The sequence below is a fragment of the Tiliqua scincoides genome, chromosome 2 (assembly GCF_035046505.1).
Source record: "Tiliqua scincoides isolate rTilSci1 chromosome 2, rTilSci1.hap2, whole genome shotgun sequence".
NCBI lineage: Eukaryota > Metazoa > Chordata > Lepidosauria > Squamata > Scincidae > Tiliqua > Tiliqua scincoides.
In genome coordinates, this window is record NC_089822.1 from 268,015,569 (window position 1) to 268,037,130 (window position 21,562).

At 47.2% G+C, this 21,562-nt stretch overlaps 1 protein-coding gene across 1 annotated transcript in view; it reads left to right on the forward strand.

Annotated features, from left to right (window-relative positions):
* Window positions 1–21,562, forward strand: part of LOC136640524 (uncharacterized) — an 89,018-nt gene that overhangs the window by 21,379 nt on the left and 46,077 nt on the right. Inside the window, 2 exon segments of the mRNA XM_066615682.1 lie at window positions 5,714–7,110; window positions 14,428–15,917. Coding sequence (XP_066471779.1) covers window positions 5,714–7,110; window positions 14,428–15,917 — 2,887 coding nt within the window.

Genomic DNA, 21,562 nt, shown 5'->3' on the forward strand with positions numbered 1-21,562 from the left:
TGTGGAACTCCTTGCCACAGGATGTGGTGACGGCATCTGGCCTGGACGCCTTTAAAAGGGGATTGGACAAGTTTCTGGAGGAAAAATCCATTACGGGGTACAAACCATGATGTGTATGCGCAACCTCCTGATTTCAGAAATGGGCTATGTCAGAATGCCAGATGCAAGGGAGGGCACCAGGATGAGGTCTCTTGTTATCTGGTGTGCTCCCTGGGGCATTTGGTGGGCCGCTGTGAGATCCAGAAAGCTGGACTAGATGGGCCATGGCCTGATCCAGTGGGGCTGTTCTTATGTAAGGGGGAGGGCTGCCCAAGACCCTGCTCTGGATCTGCGCACCAAAGAGCTGCACCTGTCCTGAGAGGCAGACCTGGGAGAGGACCCCCGTGGGGGTGAAGGGGCTTCTCCCCCCCATCCAGCCCCTCTTGCAGCCTCATCTGACAGCCTGCAGGGCGGGCAGAGGCAGCAGGACCACCTGGGCAGTGTTGGGGGAGGGGCAGGCAGAGGTCCCTTTTGGACCCCTCCCACCCCAGGAGTGGAGCAGCGTCAGGGGAGCAGGCAGGGCCGCCCTGGAGACCCCTTCAAGAGCTGGCACTTCAGGGGTGATGCCAGTCCCAGCTGGGGAGCTGCTGCTTCCTGCTCCCAAATGCTCCCCAATGCGCCTGCATTTTCCTCCTAGAATGTTCTTTCTCCCAGTTCTTCAGAGTGATGAGGCTCCTTTGCCTGCTTCGCACAGACAGGCAGGCAGGAGAAGAAAGGAGGGCCTCGGAGACAGCCCCACTCTCCTAAAACGGGATGCCCAAATCTGCAGCTCAACAGCAACGGGGAGGAAAGGGCTAGGAGGGGACGCTAAGCAGAAAGGGGTGGTCCTTGCCCCCAGAGGCTTAGCACAAGGGGTGCTGAACTAGCCTCTAAATGGGGGGAGTCACAAAGCTGAGGGGCCACCAGAGAGCAGGCCCTGCCCCTTGCTGCCATCCACCTGCCCCAGCCCTGGAGTCAGGGCCCCATTTGCTGACCTGTGGATTTGTGGAGGTGGAGCGCAATCGCTCCAATTTCACTTTTGATAAGCCTGGGGAGTCCTGCAGATGCTCACGCAGGGCTCCCCGCACCCCAGAAAGGCTGCTGCAGGGACTGGTGAGTACATCCCAGTCCCTGCAGCCCCACTTAGCAACACGATCCTGGGGATCACATGTTTCCCCGCTACTGCCCCTTAAGGCAGCACAGGCCAGGGACCTCAGGCTGGGACTTTACGACACCTCCGTTTGAAAAACCCTGGTGCAGCGTTTCAGAGTTCCAAATGGCATTCAGGAGCCATCTCATCCAAAGCCTGGACCTTTCCATTCAAGAGGTCAACCAGGGCAGAAGGAAGGAAGGAAGGTTTGGAGATGATGAGCATCCTTCTAGCATCTAGGATTGATGCAGGGAGCAGATAGTCCATTAAGGAGCTGAGCCCCAGAAGGAGGCAGTGGGGAGGACAAGGGAAGAGCTCCAAGTGTATGTCCTGCAGAGAGTAACCTCCCTGAGTAGCCTGGAAACATTGCAAAGCTTTGAGCTGAGAGAGATGGGAAATAAGCCCCCAGGTGGGAGGGAGGCCCAGGATCACAGCCCAGCCAGTGGAGGGGAAGGGGAGGGGGCCTAGAAGGCACACTGCAATAATCTCCCCCCCCCCCCGCCAATTGCATGCTGAACTCTTGGTCTGCTCTTGGGTTTCTATGTTTCTTTGTTTCTATGGTGAGGGGTTTTTGTTATGGGCAGCAGAGCAGAGAGGGGCAGAAGGGGCCTTCATCTCTGAAATCAATGCCAAAAATAGCAGGTTGAGGTAGAGGTACTTTTTCACTCCGGTGTGTGTTTACTTCATATTGTATCTTCAGTTTATATATTTAAAATTGTGTTTTATTTATTTAACTGTCACCATTTTGCTGGTTTCAACAGAGGCCGAGGCAAGAAAAATCATAAGAAAATCCTCTGGATTTTGCAGCTGAAATGGATCTTTCCAGCACCCCTGCCTGAGCCAGAAGACCCAGAGATTTTGTTGGAAGGTTGATGCTCTCAGAAGAAGGAATTGAGGAAGGTGAGCAGGAGGCAAGATCCAGCCCCAGTGTCTGCCCTGTGGAGAGGAGCCACCTTACCCAGCCTGCATCAAAACAGCCACGTCTTCCAAGGTGTGTGTCTCAGTGTCTCCCCTTTCCAGAGGTGCAGAGATAACTGGGCTTCCACCTCGGGCTGAAGTATTAGTGCCGGCAACAGGACGTCACCTGGAATGGTTACAGCTCCTCTCTTAGGGACTGGGCTTTGGGGAAGAATAGTGGCAGCAGGAATGACACAGAAGGAAAGTTGACCCTTAGAGGGCCTAGAAAGAGGCATGTTGTGCAAGGATATTGAGGCTGCAATCCTATCCACACTTACCTGGGAGTAAACCCCACTGATTATAATGGGACTTGCTTCTGAGTAGACATGCATATGATTGGACACTAAGGGCCCAACCCTTCCAGTTTTCCAGTGCGGGTACAGCCGTGCCAATGGGCCATGCACTGCATCCTGGGGTGGGGAGGTAGTCGCAGAGGCCTCCTCAAGGTGTGGGAAGCAATGCCAAAAATAGCGGGATGAGGTACAACAATTTTTCCCTTACCTCGTGTGATGTCCGTGGGAGGTCTCTGCAGGGTGGGCATTCGTGGCGGGTTGACAGCGAGAGCAGAGAGGGTTTGGAAGAGCCGTGGAGGCTTCGGCAAAGGTCGATACCAGCGGTTTATTTGGGTGATGCTCTTTACATTCATCTGGTCCTATTACAGCACAGGACCAGGAGACGTCAGTCCTTTAACAGGAACTCCACCTGTTCAGCGTCACAGGACAGGGATTGCCCCAAGAAATTGATTGGGTCCCACGGCTGAAAGGAAGTCCTGGGGCCCCAGAGGGCTGTCTCACGTAGGGTGGGTCGTCAGGGAAGGGGGTGGGGTGCTGCAGGCTCCCCTTCCCTTGTTCTGCCACAGTCTGCCCCTCCTGAGTTGTCCGTTTGGGGAGTCGTAGGGCTTCTGTGTTGGGAGAATTTGGGTTGGCTGCCTTTGGCCCCCACCATGGGCCTAATCTGTATTCCTGAGTGCGGGGTCATTCCCCCAAGGACTGGGATCTTTGGCCCCTTTCTGGGGCTTCCCTGGTCCCCGTGAGGTCAGGAAGGTGAGAGGTGATGCCCCAGAGGTCACTGCTGCTACCTCTGCCTCTCACGCCCTGGAAGGAGCCTGGGGAAGAGCTACCTGTGTCTCGGCAGCCAGGTGGCCAGGCTCTTCCCTTTCTGGCTCCGCCCCCGGGCCGAGATCTCGGGCCCAGGAGAAATAGCTGCCCATGCAGTGGTGGGTCCCATTGGAAGCGGGCGGCCTCTGTGTCAGCCACCACTCCGCCCAGCGGGCATGAAGCCAGGCTACCTGGGGAGTGCAGCTACTGCCCCCACCTCGGACTTCCCTGTTTGACTCCCCATGGGCTGAGGGAGAGGCACCTGCTTCTCTGCTGCCCTGGCTGGGCTTTTCTCCTTCCCCTTTCCTCCTGGGCTTGCCCTGGCTGCCGCCCCAATGCTGCCTCCTTCCTCCGCTGCTCGCCCCTGGGGGCAAGCACTGAGCCCAGCCAGATGATGCCCCAGCATGGGACACATTCCTTCCCTAACCCCCAGGTAACTGCCACTCGTGGGGGCTCCCAGTCAACACCTTGTCATTGGCAGACATCCCTTCATGCACGATGGGGCCGATGCCCCAGTCGTGGAGCCTCATGCGCCTTTAGGGCCCAGCGGAAGTCTCACAACAGCTACTTGAGAGTCGGTCTCTGAGTAGAGTGTGATCCTGTGCATCCTTTCAAGTGGGTCAGTCAGTGCCACGGCATCCAATGGTGTTTACTTCTGAGTGCACATCTCTAGACGCTTTAGAGATTCCACTTCCCTATTTCACTAAGAACAGCCCCGCTGGATCAGGCCCAGGGCCCATCTAGTCCGGCTTCCTGCATCTCACAGCAGCCCACCAGATTTCTCAGGCAGCACACAAGATACTTGCATCTTGTTGGCACTCCCCTGCATCTGGCATTCTGTTTACCCTCACACCTCCCAACAAAGACATGCATGTCTACTCAGAAGTAAGTCTCATTAGAGTTGTTGAGGCTTATCACCAGGATAGTATGGATAGGATTGGGCTGTTAATTCCTTGGCTGGGGGTCCAGTGGTATCTGCCCGAGGTCTACTGCCATGAAGACAGATGCAAAGAACTCATTTAATTTCTCTGCCATCTCTAAGTCTCCTTTTATCTCCCCTTTCCCTCCCTCACCATCCAGAGGGCCAACCGCTTCTCTGGCGGGTTTCCTGCTTCTGAAACATTTGAACAAGCTTTTATTACTCCCCTTCATGTTGCTGGCCTGTTATTCTGTTCCTCATAGTCTCACTTGGCTTCCCGTATCACCTTCTTACATTTTTTTTGCCACAGTTTATGTTCCTTTATTTATTCTCTTCATTAGGGCAAGATTTCCATTGACGGAAGGGCTTCCTGGCCTTTACGGCAGCTCTAACTTGGCTCGTTATCCAGACGGGCACCTCCTGGACTTAGTGGAGCCCTTCTTCCTTTGCGGTACTCAGTTCTCCTGGTCCTCTGTTACTGTTGTTTTAAGCAGCCTCCATGCACGCTGGAGGGATTGGTCTCTTTTTACCTTTCCTTTCAACCCCCTTCTAACCAGCCTCCTCATTTGAGGAAACTCTGCCCATCGGAAGTCAAGAGTTTTTGTGTCAGATTTGCTTGGCACTCTTCCCCCGACATGCATGTTGAAAGGGATCGCAGCATGGTCACTGTTCCCCAATGGCTCACCAACATTAACATCTCTAGCCAAGTCCTGAGTTCCACACAGTATGAAATCCAGAGTCACCTCCTTCCAGTGGGCTCCATGACTTGCTGCTCTAAGGCAGTCATTTAGCATGTCAAGGAATCCCATCTCTCTTTCATGACCAGAGCACAAATTGACCCAGTTGATATGAGGATAATTGAAGTCCCCCGTGATTACAACCCTGTCCCTCCTTGACACCTCCCTGATCTGTTTCCTCATTTCGAGGTCCCCTTCTGGTTTCTGGCCTGGAGGACAATTACACCTCCTTCCCCACTATTACCCCACTTGGGCCTGCTAGTTTATTCTAGCCTCCACAGTAATTCTATGGTGGAGGCAGACCCGCCTTCAATCTCAACTCTGCTAGATTCTACCCCTTCTTTGACATAAATGGCCACACCTCCTCAACATGTCCACTGCTAATCAGGATTTTGTCTCCATTCCAGGAACCAGTGGACAAGTCAATAAGGATCTGAGGGAGCCTTGTGGGATGTCATCAGACATTATGATGCTTGAGGTAGAGGAAGAGACTTTTAGAAAGCAAGATGGATCAGGGATGGAGGAGGGAAGACAGACCCCGGCCTGGAGGAGAAAACTTGTTGTTTGTCTCCGTAAACTCCCGATCGAAGAGGAACATTCCAAAGTTAGGAGAAGTGAGATGTGTCCTTTGCATGAGGAAACTACCAGCACAAGCACACATCTTCCTTTCCGTGAAAGCAGCCACACAAGGGAGAGAATTGCGCATCAAGAAAGAGCAAGGAAGCAGGAAGGAAACCAGACACAGAAAGGGAGAAATAAATCTGGTGCTTGTCAGGGTGGCAATTTGAACATCCTCCCAGTTAATACAGAGAAAGAAACTGGAAAGAAGAAGGAGAAATGCCCTCAGTGTGGAAAGACCTTCAACAGTAAATCACACCTTACAGTACATCAAAGAACCCACACTGGAGAGAAGCCATATAAATGCTTAGAATGTGGGAAGTGTTTTACTGTGCAAGGAAACCTCACCATCCATCAAAGAACCCACACAGGTGAGAAACCATATAAATGTGTAGAATGTGGGAAGTGTTTTAGTCATCATGCAGGCCTCACTAAACATCAAAGAATCCACACAGGTGAGAAACCATATAGATGCTTGGAGTGTGGAAAGAGCTTTAGTGCAAGTGGAGACCTCACTAACCATCGAAGAACCCACACAGGGGAGAAACCATACAAATGCTTGAAATGTGGAAAGAGCTTCAGTGTGAATGCACACCTGACTGTGCATCAAAGAACCCACGCAGGGGAGAAACCATATACTTGCTTTGAATGTGGAAAGAGTTTCAGTCGGAGCTCAGGCCTGACTATTCATCAAAGAACCCACACAGGGGAGAAACCATATAAATGCTTGGAGTGTGGAAAGAGCTTTAGTACAAATGGAGTCCTCACTAACCATCAAAGAGCCCACACAGGGGAGAAACCATATAAATGCTTAGAATGTGGGAAGTGTTTTAGTCAGCAAGCAAACCTCACCACCCATCAAAAAACCCACACAGGGGAGAAACCATATAAATGCTTAGAATGTGGGAAGTGTTTTAGTCAGCAAGGAAACCTCACTGCCCATCAAAGAATCCACACAGGTGAGAAACCATATAAATGCTTGGAATGTGGGAAGTCTTTTCGTCATCAAGCACACCTCACTGATCATCAGAGAAGTCACACAGGGGCCAAACCATATAAATGCTTAGAATGTGGGAAGTGTTTTAGTCTGCATACACACTTCACTAAACATCAAAGAACCCACACAGGCGAGAAACCATATACATGCTTGGAGTGTGGAAAGTGTTTTAGAATGCAAGTACACCTCACTAAACATCATCAAAGAATCCACACAGGTGAGAAACCATATAGATGCTTGGAGTGTGGAAAGAGCTTTAGTGCAAGTGGAGAGCTCACTAACCATCAAAGAACCCACACAGGGGAGAAACCATACAAATGCTTGAAATGTGGAAAGAGCTTCAGAGTGAATGTACACCTGACTGTGCATCAAAGAACCCACACAGGGGAGAAACCATATACATGTTTTGAATGTGGAAAGAGCTTCAGTGTAAGCTCAAGCCTGACTGTGCATCAAAGAACCCACACAGGGGTGAAACCATATACATGCTTTGAATGTGGAAAGAGCTTCACTCAGAGCTCAAACCTGACTTTGCATCAAAGAACACACAGGGGGGAGAAACCATAGACATGCTCTGAATGTGGAAAGAGCTTCAGGGTGAGTTCACACCTCCTTAAGCATGGGTTAAGAACCCACTCAGGTGAGAAACTATATACATGCTTGGAGTGTGGAATGAGCTTCAGTGTGAGTTCACACAACACTGTGAATCAAAGAACCCACATGGGAGAAACCATATAAATACTTGGAGTGTGGAAAGTGCGTCAGTCAGAGCTCACATCTGACTCTGCATCTGAGAATCCACACAGAGGAGAAACCATAGAACTTCCTTGAGTGCAGAAGGAGCCTCAGGGTCTATCTATCCCTTACTTCTCCTGAACAAATTCACACTGGAGAGAAAGATTTGAAGTGCTTAGAGTGTGGTGAGAGATTCTTCCACAGGGGAAGCTTTAAGATTTTACACAAAGGATAGAGATCTCAATGCTTTGGGTGTCGAATGTGTTTCAATCATTGCACAAGCCTGTGTTTACATCAAAAAGTCCACACAAGGACTCTTAGTACTGCTTGGAATGTGTCGCCAGAGGTGGGGTGGAGCACCCTGTGAGCGGCCCCTCCTTGAGCCACCAGGATATGCAGATGATGCTGTTATTCTCTCAAGGACTCCTGTAGGCCTTAGAAGAGCCTTGAGATCTCTGGCGCTGTTTTGCAAGGAGAACCAGCTCTTGATGAAGTATCAGAAAACTAAGATTATGGCCTTTGCCGGGCCCAAGGCAGTATATAAATACCTAGTTGTTGTTTTTGTTGTTATTTGGACACAGATGGTGGAGCTGAAACTGATGGTGCAGCGCATGACAAGCTAGAATTCCAGACTAGCACCTTACATTGGAGTAACTTACTTAAAAGGGGGCTGATAGTACCTGGTGGGGGGATTTTCTGTTTTAATAAGTATATTTTTGGCTCTGACTCTATTCCAGCATTGAGACATAAAGTGTTTTAGCCTCTCTGAATTGTCTGCAGCTCGTGTTAGTTTGCTTTTTATCTTTAAGTTTATATCTTACTTTGATATCCTATTTTAGGATATAAATTGTAGTTTTAATCCATCTGGAGTTTATATATTTCATGTAGCTGATCATGTAGTGGCACTATTATTTTTTTTTTTTAATGCTGGTCTGTGACCGTAATTAAGATTGATTGATTGACTGACTGACTGTGTATTTTATGCCAATAAAGGTTTTACAGACTGACTGACACTATAAAACCATGGAGAGGCGATAGCAAACAGTGGGGTGATGGCACTTAGCAGTGCTGTCCTTGCTGGGCGGCGCCATGGGGGGGGTCCAGGAGTCGTCCCAGATCTGCGGTGGGGGGAGGGAATGGGGGAAGCCCGGGAGCAGGGGGTCAGGCTCGAGGGGCAGGGAGCGGGGAGGGGGGGCACTGCTGCACAGTGGCGTAGCTGAGGGGGCGAAGCACCAAGTCCTTCAGGAAGCCCCCTCGGAGGCAGTCCGGGCCAGGAGCGCATCCTGCTTGTCCTGCTCTCGCTCTCTGCTGCGCGGCGCTGCGAGGGTTAAGCGAGCCACTGGGGGCGGAGTGGGGCAGCCCCTTCCTCCTCCGCCCACTCCCGCCTCCCGCACGTGGCGCCTGCAGGGAGCTTACAGCCAGCCAGGCGGGGGACCAGGAGGAGCCCTGTCTACGGGGGTAAGAAGGAATGGGGGGCGGGGGAGGGAAGGCCAGGCTCCAAGGCCAGTCTTGCCACAGGGCGGGGAGGGGCTGCCACTGCCCCCCCCACTTGGGCTCTACTGGGGGGGCTGCGAGAATCGTGGGAAAGGCACAAGCGAAGGGGCGAGACGGCCCCTCAGCAGGGAACGGGGGGGCCAGGGCACAGGAGCACGTGGGGGCACTGAGGACCCTCCCCATCGAGACCCACCCTGAAGGGGGAACATGCTGCCCAGGACCCTGCTCTGGATCTGCGCCCCAAAGAGCTGCTCCTGTCCTGTCCAGGAGCCTGAGAGGCGGACATGGGAGATGACCCTCTTGGGGGGAAGGGGCATCTCCCCCCAGCCAGCCCCACTTGCAGCCTCGTCCCACAGCCTGCAGGGGGCTAGTCCAGGAGGGGCAGGGGGAGCTCCCCTTTGGGACCCCTCCCGCCCCAGGAGTGGAGCAGCGTCAGGGGAGCAGGCAGGGCCGCCCTGGAGACCCCTTCAACAGCTGGCACTTCAGGGGTGGCGCCTGTCCCAGCTGGGAGCTGCTGCTTCCTGCTCCCAAATGCTCCCCAAAGCGCCTGCATTTTCCTCCTAGAATGTTCTTTCTCCCAGTTCTTCAGAGTGATGAGCCTCCTTTGCCTGCTTCGCACAGACAGGCAGGCAGGAGAAGAAAGGAGGGCCTTGGAGGCAGTCCCACGTCCTAAAACGGGATGCCCAAATCCGTGGCTCAACAGCAACTGGGAGGAAAGTCCTAGGAGAGGACGCCAAGAAGAAAAGGGTGGTTTTTCCCCCGGAGGCTTAGCACAAGGGGTGCTGCTCCAGCCTCTAAAGGTTTGCTGACCTTGGAGGGAGAGCCAGCTGATCTGGAAGAAGGCAGTCCTTCAGGCCCCTCCATCCCAGACTGTGGGGTTTCGGACTTCCAAATGGCATTGAGGAGCCCTCTCATCCAAAGCCTGGACCTCTTCCCTTTCCAGAGGTCCACCAGGGAGAAAGAAAGAGCGAAACATGGATGTGGAGCTGATGGGAATCCTTCCAGCATCTGGGATTGGTCCAGGGAGCAGAGAGGTCATTAAGGAGCTGAGCCCCAGAAGGAGGCAGTGGGAAGACAAGGGAAGAGCTCCAAGTGTATGTCCTGCAGAGAGTGACCTCCCTGAGTAGCCTGGAAACATCTGCAACTTTGCAAAGCTTTCAGCTGAGAGGGGTGGGAGGCCCAGGATCACAGCCCAGTCAATGGAGGGGAAGGGGAGGGGGCCGAGAAGGCACACTGCAATAACCCCCCCCCCCCTCCACTGCCAATTGCTTGCTGAACTCTTGGTCTGCTCTTGGGTGCTTTGTTTCGATGGTGAGGGGTTTTTGTTATGGGCAGTAGAACAGAGAGGGCCAGAAGGGGCCTTCATCTCTGAAATCCAATGCCAAAGGGGCAGGATGAGGTACAGACACTGGAGAAAAGGATTGTAGACCTAAAACTGAGGGGCCGGGTTCTTTTTGACTCCGGTGTATGTTTACTTCATGTTACCTCCTCAATTTATCTATTTAAAATTGTGTTTTGTTTGTTTAACTGTCAGCATCTTTGCTGGTTTCATCAGAGGCCGAGGCGAGAAAAATCATAAAAAAATCTGCTGGACTTTGCAGCTGAAAAGGATCTTTCCAGCACTCCTGCCTGAGCCCAAAGACCCAGAGATTTTGTTGGAAGGTTGGTGCGCTCAGAAGAAGGAATTGAGGAAGGTGAACAGGGAGAACCCCTAAGCAACTGAGCAAGGAAGATCCAGCCCCAAATGTCTGCCCTGCGGAGAGGAACTGCCTTACCCAGCTTGCATCAAAACAGCCACGTCTTCCAAGGTGTGTGTCTGGGAGCACAATCCTAACCTGGTCTACTCAGAAGTAAGTCCTATTTTGTTCAATGGGACTTACTCTCAGGAAAGTGTGGTTAGGATGGCAGCCTCAGTGTCTCCACTTTCCAGAGGTGCAGAGATAACTGGGCTTCCACCTAAGGCTGAAGTATTAGTTCTGAGGAACAGAACATCACCCAGAATGGATACAGCTCCTGTCTTAGGGACTCAGCTTTATGGAAGAATAGCAGCAGTAGGAAAGGCGACCCTTAGTGGGTCTAGTTTTGCACGGAGAATGAGGCTGCAATCCCATCCACGCTTACTTGGGAGTAAACACTGATTATAATGGGACTTGCTTCCAAGTATACATGCATAGGATTGGACGCTAAGGGCCATTTCTACCCAGTTTTCCAGTGCGGGTACAGCCGTGCCAATGGGGCATACACTGCATCCTCCAGGTATGAGAATCAATGCCAAAAATAGCAGGATGAGGTAGAACATTTTTTCCCTTACCTCGTGTGATGTCCATGGGAGGTCTCTGCAGGGTGGGCATTCTTGGCGGGTTGACAGTGAGAGGAGAGAGGGTTTGGAAGAGTCGTGGAGGCTTTGGTAAAGGTCGATACCAGCGGTCGATACCAGCGGTTTCAGTGACCTCCCTGAGTAGCCTGAAAACATTGTAAAGCTTTGAGCTTAGAGGGGTGGGAAAGAACCCCCAGGTGGGGAGGGAGGCCCAGGATCACAGCCCAGCCAGTGGAGGGGAAGGGGAGGGGCCGAGAAGGCACACTGCAATAATCTTCCCCCCCCCCCCCGCCAATTGCATGCTGAACTCTTGGTCTACTCTTTGGTGCCTTTGTTTCTATGGTGAGGGCTGGAACAGAGAGGGCCAGAAGGGGCCTTCATCTCTGAAATCAATGCCAAAAATAGCAGGATGCGGTAGAGATACTGGAGAACAGTATTTTAGACCTAAAACGGAGGGGTTGGGTACTTTTTGACTTTGGTGTATGTTTACTTCATATTGCAGCTTCAGTTTATATATTTAAAATTGTATTTTATTTGTGTAACTGTCAGGATCTTTGCTGGTTTCAACAGAGCCCAAGGCAATAAAAATCATAAGAAAATCCGCTGGATTTTGCAGCTGAAATGGATCTTTCCAGCACCCCTGCCTGAGCCGAAAGACCCAGAGATTTTGTTGGAAGGTTGGTGCTCTCAGAAGAAGGAATTGAGGAAGGTGAGCAGGAGGAGTGACTGAGCAGGGAAGATCCAGCCCCAGTGTCTGCTCTGCAGAGAGGAGCCACCTTACCCAGCCTGCATCTAAACTGCCACGTCTTCCAAGGTGTGTGTCTCAGTGTCTCCCCTTTCCAGAGGTGCAGAGATAACTGGGCTTCCACCTCAGGCTGAAGTATTAGTGCCGGGCAACAGGACGTCACCTGGAATAGATACAGCTCCTCTCTTAGGGACTGGGCTTTGGGGAAGAATAGCGGCAGCAGGAATGACACAGTAGGAAAGGAGACCCTTAGTGGACCTAGAAATGCCCAGGTAGGTTCTGGTTATAGATTTGGCCTTGACCTCTTTCTTCCCCTTTTCTTCCTTGGCTCAGTTTTTGGTTGGGGACAAGGCTTCACTGTCCCAAAGGCAGCAGAATGTGAGATAATGCGAGACGTGGCCTGTGGAAATCGGCTCCTGTCCTTCCAGTGCAGTTGAGCTCAGCTGCATCTACATGCCATTTAAGAATGAAACTGCTCACGGGAGACCCCACAGCACAAAATAGCCATGTTTTAGCATTCATATGATGACATTAAAGGTGCTGATAGGCCTGCGAGAGTCTAGAGTTAGGCGTTCCTCTTGTGACTTCTCCACAGAAACAACATCCACTACCTCCATCCCAAGACTAGGTCAGGTTGCAACAGGCCAAGCAGCCATAATTGTGATTCTTCTGCACAACAGCTCATTGAGAGTCGGTCTCTGAGCAGAGTGTGATCCTGTGCATCCTTTCAAGGGGGTCAGTCAGTGCCACGGCATCCAGTGGTGTTCACTTCTGAGTACACATCTCTAGACGCGTTAGAGATGCCACTTCCCTATTATACCAAGAACATAAGAAGAACCTCACTGGATCAGGCCCAGGGCCCATCTAGTCTGGCTTTCTGCATCTCACAGCGGCCCACCAGATGCCTCAGGGAGCACACAAGATACTTGCATCTTGCTGGCTCTCCCCTGCATCTGGCATTCTGTTTACCCTCACACCTCCCAACAAAGATAACAGACTGCACTAGGGTTTAACTTGTCCAACTTTAAATGCAGTGACCAGTTTTTAACCCATCTGACTTAACTCCTTGGTCAGGTGGGGCTGTTCGGGCAGCAGTATCTGCCCAAGGTCTTCTGCCGTGAAGACAGATGCAAAGAACTCATTCAATTTCTCTGCCATCTCTAAGTCTCCTTTTATCTCCCCTTTCCCTCCCTCACCATCCAGAGGGCCAACCGCTTCTCTGGTGGGTTTCCTCCTTCAAACATATTTGAAGAAGCTTTTATTATTCCCCTTAATGTTGCTGGCCATGCGTTCCTCAGTCTCACTTGGCCTCCCATATCGCCTTCACACATTTCTTTTACCACAGTTTATGTTCCTTTTTATTCTCCTCATTAGAGCAAGACTTCCATTTACGGAAGGAAGCTTCCTTGCCCTTCACAGCCTCTCTAACTTGGCTCGTTAGCCATGTGGGCACCCTCCTGGATTTAGTGGAGCCCTTCTTCCTTTGCGGTATACACCTCTGCTGGGCCTCTATTACTGTTGTTTTAAGCAACCTCCATGCACTCTGGAGAGATTGGACCCTCTTTACCTTCCCTTTCAACTTCTTCCTAATCAGCCTCCTCATTGGAGGGAAATCTGCTCATCAGAATTCAAGGGTTTTTGTGTCAGATTTGCTTGGCACTCTTTCCCCAACTTGCATGTCGAAACAGATCGCAGCATGGTCACTGTTCCCCAATGGTTCAGCAACATTTACATCTCTAACCAAGTCCTGAGTGCCGCACAATATTAAATTCAGTCACCTGTCCTCTGCTGGGCTCCATGACTAGCTGCTCTAAGGCACAGTCATTTAGCATGTTAAGAAATTTGGTCTCTCGTTCATGACCAGAACATGAATTCACCTGGTGGATATGAGGAAATTTGAAGTCCCCCATGATTACAACCCTGTCCCTCCTTGATAGCTCCCTGATCTGTTTCCTCATTTCAAAGTCCCCTTCTGGTTTCTGGCCCGGAGGACAATTACACACCCCACTATTATCCCACTTGGGCTTGCTAGTTTAACCCACAGAAATTCTATGGTGGATGCAGGCCCGCCTTTTATCTCAACTCTGCTAGATTCTACCCCTTCTTTGACATAAATGGCCACCCCTCCTCAACACGTCCACTGCTAATCAGGATTCTCTCTCCGATCCAGGAAGAACTGAACTCCAATGAAGAACTGAGGGAGCCTTGTGGGATGTCATCAGACATTACCATGCTGGAGGTAGAGGAAGAGACTTTTAGAAAGCAAGATGGATCAGGGAGGGAGGAGGGAAGACAGACCCCTGCCTGGAGGACTAAACGCGTTTGTCTCCATGAACTCCCAATCAAAGAGGAACATTCCAAAGTAAGGAGATGTGAGATGTGTCCTTTGCATGAGGAAACTACCAGCACAAGCACACATCTTACTTTCCTTGAAAGGAGCCACTCAAGGGAGAGAACTCCCCATCAAGAAAGATCAAGGAAGCAGGAGGGAAACCAGACACAGAAAGGGAGAAATAAATCTGGTGCTTGTCAGGGTGGCAATTTGAACATCATCCCAGTCAATCCACAGAAAGAAACTGAAAAGAGGAAGAAAAAATGCCCTCAGTGTGGAAAAATCTTCAACAGGAAATGGAACCTTACAAGACATCAAAGAATCCACACAGGTGAGAAACCATATAGATGTTTGGAGTGTGAAAAGAGTTTCAGTGCAAGTGGAGATGTCACTAAGCATCAATTAACCCATACAGGGAAGAAGCCATATACATGCTTGGAGTGTGGAAAGTGTTTTAGTTATCAAGTAAGCCTCACTTATCATCAAGGAATCCACACAGGTGAGAAACCATATAAATGCTTGGAGTGTGGAATGAGCTTCAGTGTGAGCTCAAGCCTGACTTCACATCTAAGATCCCACACAGGAGAGAAGCCATTTACATGCTTGGAGTGTGGAAAGTGTTTTAGACAGCAAACAAGCTTCACTAAGCATCAAAGAACCCACACAGGTGAGAAACCATATCAATGCTTGGAGTGTGGAAAGAGCTTCAGTCAAAGGTCAAACCTGGCTGTGCATCAAAGAACCCACACAGGTGAGAAACCACATAGATGCTTGGAGTGTGGAAAGTGTTTTAATCAGCAAGGAAGCCTGACTAAACATCAAAGAATCCACACAGGTGAGAAACCATATCAATGCTTGGAGTGTGGCAGGAGCTTTACTGCAAGTGGAGACCTCACTAAGCATCAAAGAACCCACAGAGGTGAGAAGCCATATACATGCTTGGAGTGTGGAAAGTGTTTTAGTTATCAAGCAAGCCTCACTAAACATCAAAGAATCCACACAGCTGAGAAACCATATACATGCTTGGAGTGTGGAAAGTGTTTTAGTTATCAAGCAAGCCTCACTTATCATCAAAGAATCCACATAGGTGAGAAACCCTATAAATGTATGGAGTGTGGAATGAGCTTCAGTGTGAGCTCAAGCCTGACTTCACATCTAAGATCCCACAAAGGGGAGAAGCCATTTACATGCTTGGAGTGTGGAAAGTGTTTTAGACAGCAAACAAGCCTCACTAAGCATCAAAGAACCCACACAGCTGAGAAACCATATCAATGCTTGGAGTGTGGAAAGAGCTTCAGTCAAAGGTCAAACCTGGCTGTGCATCAAAGAACCCACACAGGTGAGAAACCATATAGATGCTTGGAGTGTGGAAAGTGTTTTAATCAGCAAGGAAGCCTGACTAAACATCAAAGAATCCACACAGGTGAGAAACCATATCAATGCTTGGAGTGTGGAATGAGCTTCAGTGTGAGCTCAAGCCTGACTGTGCATCAAAGAACCCATGCAGGTGAGAAACCATATCAATGCTTCGAGTGTGGAAAGAGCTTTACTGCAAGTGGAGACCTCACTAAGCATCAAAGAACCCACACAGGTGAGAAGCCATATACATGCTTGGAGTGTGGAAAGTGTTTTAGTTATCAAACAAGCCTCACTAACCATCAAAGAATCCACACAGCTGAGAAACCATATACATGCTTGGAGTGTGGAATGAGCTTTACTACAAGTGGAGACCTCACTAAGCATCAAAGAACCCATACAGGGGAGAAGCCATATATATGCTTGGAGTGTGGAAAAAGCTTCAGTACAAATAGACACCTCACTAAACATCAAAGAATCCACACAGGTGAAAAACAATATTAATGTTTGGAGTGCAGAAAGAGCTTCAGTGTGAACTCAAGCCTGACTTTGCAGCAAAGAACCCACAAAGACTTTGCTGTGTGTGCCTGCCATTGACTGATTAATTGGTTGCCTTATTTGGTTTTCTGTCCTCGAGAAGAGGAGGAGGAGGGGGAGGCTTCCCCTTTCCGTTGTTTATTGACGCGTGAAGAAACCTTGGAGGAGATTTGCTGACCCTGCTATGGATATATGAGAATATAATTACAATTTCATATCTTTAAATTTCGGTGGATTACAAATCAACCGTCCCTGGATATAGTTTCTGTTTTGGCGCATTCATTGCTTGCTTTGGAGTTTTGTTTTCTTGCTGGATGTTTTGCATTTCTTTGGATTTGATAATGAATGGAATGTGGCTGGCATGGCAATAGGAATGTAAACAGTAGAAATAAGCATAGCACACTAGGAACATCTAGTGCAGGGGTGTCCAAACTTTTTAGCAGGAGGGCCACATCATCTCTCTGACACTGTGTTGCTGGGGGCGGGAATTAATTTACATTTCAAACTTGAATAAATTTAAATCCGTGAATATATTAGAGATAGAACTTATAAGAATGAATAAAGGTCTTGCAATAGCTCCAGACCTATAAAAGGCCTTGCACAAAGCAGGGCCGGCCTTTCCTTTGCTGCCACTGCTACATTACAGACATGAAACAGCAAGCAGTGGATGGAGCTCTCGTCCCACATGGGCCAAATTGGGAGTCCCAGAAGGCCGCAAGTGGCCCCCGGGCTGGGGTTTGGGCACCCCTGATCTAGTGGATTGAAAAGGACGCTTCAAGAACAGGATTTGTGTTTATAAGTGAAGCAAGGAGGACAATACGCCAAGGACATCTAGTGGTCTTAAAGAACATTGCATGAAAAAGGTTTTATTTGGCTTCATAATTTTCTTTTGTTGCTTTTTATGGGCGAATAGTTGATTTGTTGTTGATGTGATGTGACGTATAGACAATTGAAAGTGATATATTTGATAGGGTAGGGAAGGAGGAAATTAAATTAAATTTATATGCAGATGATATATTTTGGTTCTTGGGAATCCTCTGGAAGAGTTGAGAGAATTAATGATAATTTTAGAGGATTTTAAATCATACTCTGGGTTGGGGTAATTATTGTGAAATTAGAAATAATGTTTAGGAAGATAGAGTTAAAGGAACAAGGAGAAATAGCAAAGTTAACAGGTATGAAATTAGGACTTAAGAGAATTAAATATTTAGGAATAATATTAACAAAGTACCCCAAAAACTTGGTGGATGCAAATTCTAAAACAACATGGAGGAAGGTACAAAAGAGTGGATTCCCAGGAACCAATTAGTTATATGGGATCAAGAAATAAAAAATTGGGTGTTTGGGAAGAAGAAAGCTAGAATTTTAAGGAAAGTTGTATATACACCACAGGAAGATTTAGTTTGGGGATTGCCACATTTGGAAAGTTACTATGAAGCTTTTCAAATGAAGATGTTGATGGAAATAGATGCGAAAAATTTGGATAAATGAGTGAGATGGGAAGATACAATAAATAGAGGAGGAGGTAATTTTGGAATATTTACACAGAAAGTGAAAAAGGAAATTAAAATTACAGTAGGCCCAAGACAGTCAGCATTAAAAGTTTGGGGGAAAATGCAACCCAATTGGATGCCAAAATTCTCTAAATGGACCCCACTTGAATTTTTAAGTGAGGAATTTAAAAATGTTGAAAAAACTTTTTGGGAGAAGTTAAAGAGGATAATAAAAAGGGTATGGAAAAACAGTTATACAATTTAATGAATAAAGATAGAGACTATATGATTAGGCTAATACAAATTAAATGGGAAAGAGAGGTGGGGATGTCAGTACAGGAGATAGACAGAATAATGAAAGGAATATTGGAGATTAGAATGGAAAAAATTAGAGAATTGGAGATGAAATTAATATTGAAATGGTATAGGACACCTGCCCAGCTGGTTTATATGATTAAGGGGAGGAATTCAAATTGTTGGCACTGTAGGAGGGTAAAGGGTTATTATGCCCATCTTTGGTGGGAATGTTCTAAGGTAATTGATTTTTGGCAATTGATATTTGAAAAGGTGGAGGAATTATGTAACCTTAAGCTGGAGCTCTCTGGGAAAATGTTATTTATGGGAGTTTTGGGAAATAATAAAGTAAAAAAATATAATCAGGATTTATTCAAAGGTATGATTCTAGCTATCCATGCAGTTATAGCATATGGGTGGAAAGATGCATCAAAATGGACTGTGGAAGAATGGAATTGGTATTTATATGAATGGATACAATCAGACATAGTATCAATTTTGAAACAGGATAAGACATGGGAAGATAAGAAAACCGAGATAAAAAAGAAATGGTTGAGATATATAAGATGGGTAAGGGGGGGGCCAATACTGTTATAATGGATAAAATCCAAAAGGTGTGCTTATGGCTGCAGATATAAATACTTAATGTTAATGGTCACTGTTCATGGGGGGAGGGAAAAAAGGGGGAAAAGATTATTGATCTATGATTATGTAAATATAAGTGGAGTGTATACTTTAAAAAATTAAACATCAATAAAATTAAAAAAAAAACTAAAAAAAACCTTACAGATTCTCATTCTAAGAAGTGGGTCCCAGTGCTAAATGTGTGAGAACATAAGAACATTATGTTCTTAACCACTGCTGTTGTTGTTGTTGGCAACCTTCAGTCTCGAAAGACTATGGTATCGCGCTCTGAAAGGTGGTTCTGGAACAGCGTCTAGTGTGGCTGAAAAGGCCAATTCGGGAGTGACAATCCCTTCTTCACTGGGAGCAAGTGCAGTCTGTCCCTGGTCTGTCTCCAGTCTGAATCTATTTTATTAAAATTTTGGATCCCCTTTTTGAGACGTGTAAGCTTTTCATTGGCTGGAGTTTGACATCATAAATGGGGCTTTCTCTGGATTGGCCAGAGATAGCGGTACAGATATTTGATTGGTTAGCTTCAAGTTACAGGTTCCAAATAAGGCAAAACCATACATTTAACCATATACAATTTAAAGATTTCAACAACCAGTAGATGGCACTGTAACCTTATATTTACTCAGAACTGGGTTTTTTGGACCTTATCTCTTGGCACACAAATTGCAAGGACTTCGTTTTTTGTTGCAAGGACTATTTTTTCTGTTCTCAGCAAATTCTGTAAGGGTTTTTGCCAACCTTTGTTTAAGCTTTTCTATTTTATGCTTTTCTATGTAACCTGTTTGGGCTGTTTAGTGGTGTACCTTCAGTGTACCTTCATATTGCCTTGGTGCCCTTCGCACCCAAGTCGCCTTGGGTGCCCTTTGGGGAGAAAGACGGAATATAAATCTCATAAATAAATAAAATAAATAAAATATACTGTAATACAAAGTAAGCCAAAACTCTCATTATAAGGAAAGATTTAAAAGAAATCTTTCTCTTGATGGAAGGCATGCGCACCTGAAACATAAACAGCATGTTTCCGATCTGTCTGTAAGTTAAACTAGAGAAAAATTTTTTTGTCTGGTTTAAATTTCAAGCGGTTGGCTAAAATTGGCCACATGCTGCAAATGGTCTTAGCACACAGAATATTTTGATAAGAGTGCAAGCAAGACAACAGGCCTTTGTTTTCCAAAGAAGAAAAAAAAATGTTTGTGATTTTAAAATCGGTCTGTTTTTTTAACACACTCAGTATCATTGCTTCAAGCTCAAAGACCTTATATATGTGCATGTAGGTAGGTAGCTATATAAAGTTTTTTCAGCATTTTAGCCCAGTTTTGGTGAGCTCAACAAGTGTAACATATAACATTATCTGAAGTAAGTCTTAGTGGTCTAACTGCATTAAAGGGTTTAAGAAGATATAACAAAGCCATTTCCAGTTCACATCAAAGGTCAGGTTCCCAGAGAAAAAGCATAAGGTAGCAACTTTTTTTTAGCTGAGCCCCCAAACTTTTTTCAACGACAAGTAAGTTGCATTTCAAGGGCTACAAATGAAGGCCAAAAGAAAGTCATGAAGATAGTTATGAGATGAGGTCAGTTTTGAGCAAAATTAAAATTGCAGTACCACCTACTGACTACTCAAAATCTGTAAATTGTATATGATGCATGTATGGGATTGCCTACTTTGAACAACTGGTGATTTGTAACCCACCAATCTCATGTCTGGAACTATCCCCAGCCAATGAGAATATGTCTCAAAGACAGAACCCACATTGTAATAAAAGTGAGCTGGAGAGGGTGCTCTGGGCTTCTTGTCTTCTCACTTCTGACTCTCACACACACTCTCAATGCTTGGACATGAATCCCTTGAGATGTTGATGGATTTACTATAAAGGCCTGGATTGATCACCACTCTTGCCTACTGAGTTTGCTTTTGAACCCTGCAACATCTGGGGATACCTTGCAACACTCTTATTCATTTTTTTAACCCAAATAACCTTTTGCTCTGTCAGCTTTTTAGAACTTTCTCATGGTATTCGGTTATCTCCTTTCTAACTGTTTCCAAATCGAGTATCTTCAAGAAAAACTCCATTTCACTTGCCAAACGGACCTACCAAACCTTTCTGTATAACAATGTTGCAAACCTATGCGTGTTCTCATACTTCTCCCAGCTTCATGACTTTCCTTTCCCCGCTTCTGGAGCCAACTAAAAATTTTTATCTAACTTTGAAATGCAACTTACTGTGCCATTGACATAAGGCGTTTGCAGGCTCAGCTAAAAAAAACTGCTGTCTTTGCTTTTTCTCTGGGAAACTGATTTATGATTTTAACCTGAAATGGCTTTATTATGTCTTCTTAGACCCTTTTAATGAAGTTAGGCAACTAAAACTCCTTATAATACCTCTTACATGTTGGTTACACCTGTTAGGACAAAACTGGTTTTAAAATATTGAAGAATAAGTAGAAATAAGTAACTAGTGATTTCTATGAGATTTTGTGTAATTGCTTACTTATATGCATATAAGGCTTTTTAGCTTAAGCCAATAATAATGTCCTGTGGTTTCAGATTTTTTTCTCTCTTCTGAGATGACATGCTCTCTTATCTGTTTGCTTTGCAAACAAAGGCCTGTTGTTTTTCCTGCATCCCTTATGTTTAAAACAAGTGCCTTTGTCCAAATTGTATTCTTAACAGAATGTTCTGCTCTGCTGAGAACATTCTGACATGCTGCCAATTTTGCTTGCTTGCAGTTTTCAAACCAGAGACAATTTTTTCAGTTTTCGCATACAGACAGGAAAAACGGCTTTTTAAGCTTCACGTGAGCATCCCCTATTAAACTTACTGATAGCATAAATGGGCTCATGGCTGAACACAGTCACGTTCTGGCAACTCCTGCGACGCCGCTGGAACCAACCGTATTGGCTTCTGCCTTTCCATTGGACCATTTCAGTGACGTGGAGAGGGGGTATTTGCTGCATGGGTAACAGCCTATCCTCCATACCTACTTTACCCAGGCTTCGCGCACTGGAGAGGACACTCTGTTCCAGAACCACCATTCAGAGCGCGACACCATAGTCTTCCGAGACTGAAGGATGCCAGTAAAGTAAACAAATGGCTGTCATTCTATCCCTTCTATCACTTTAGGTGGAATAG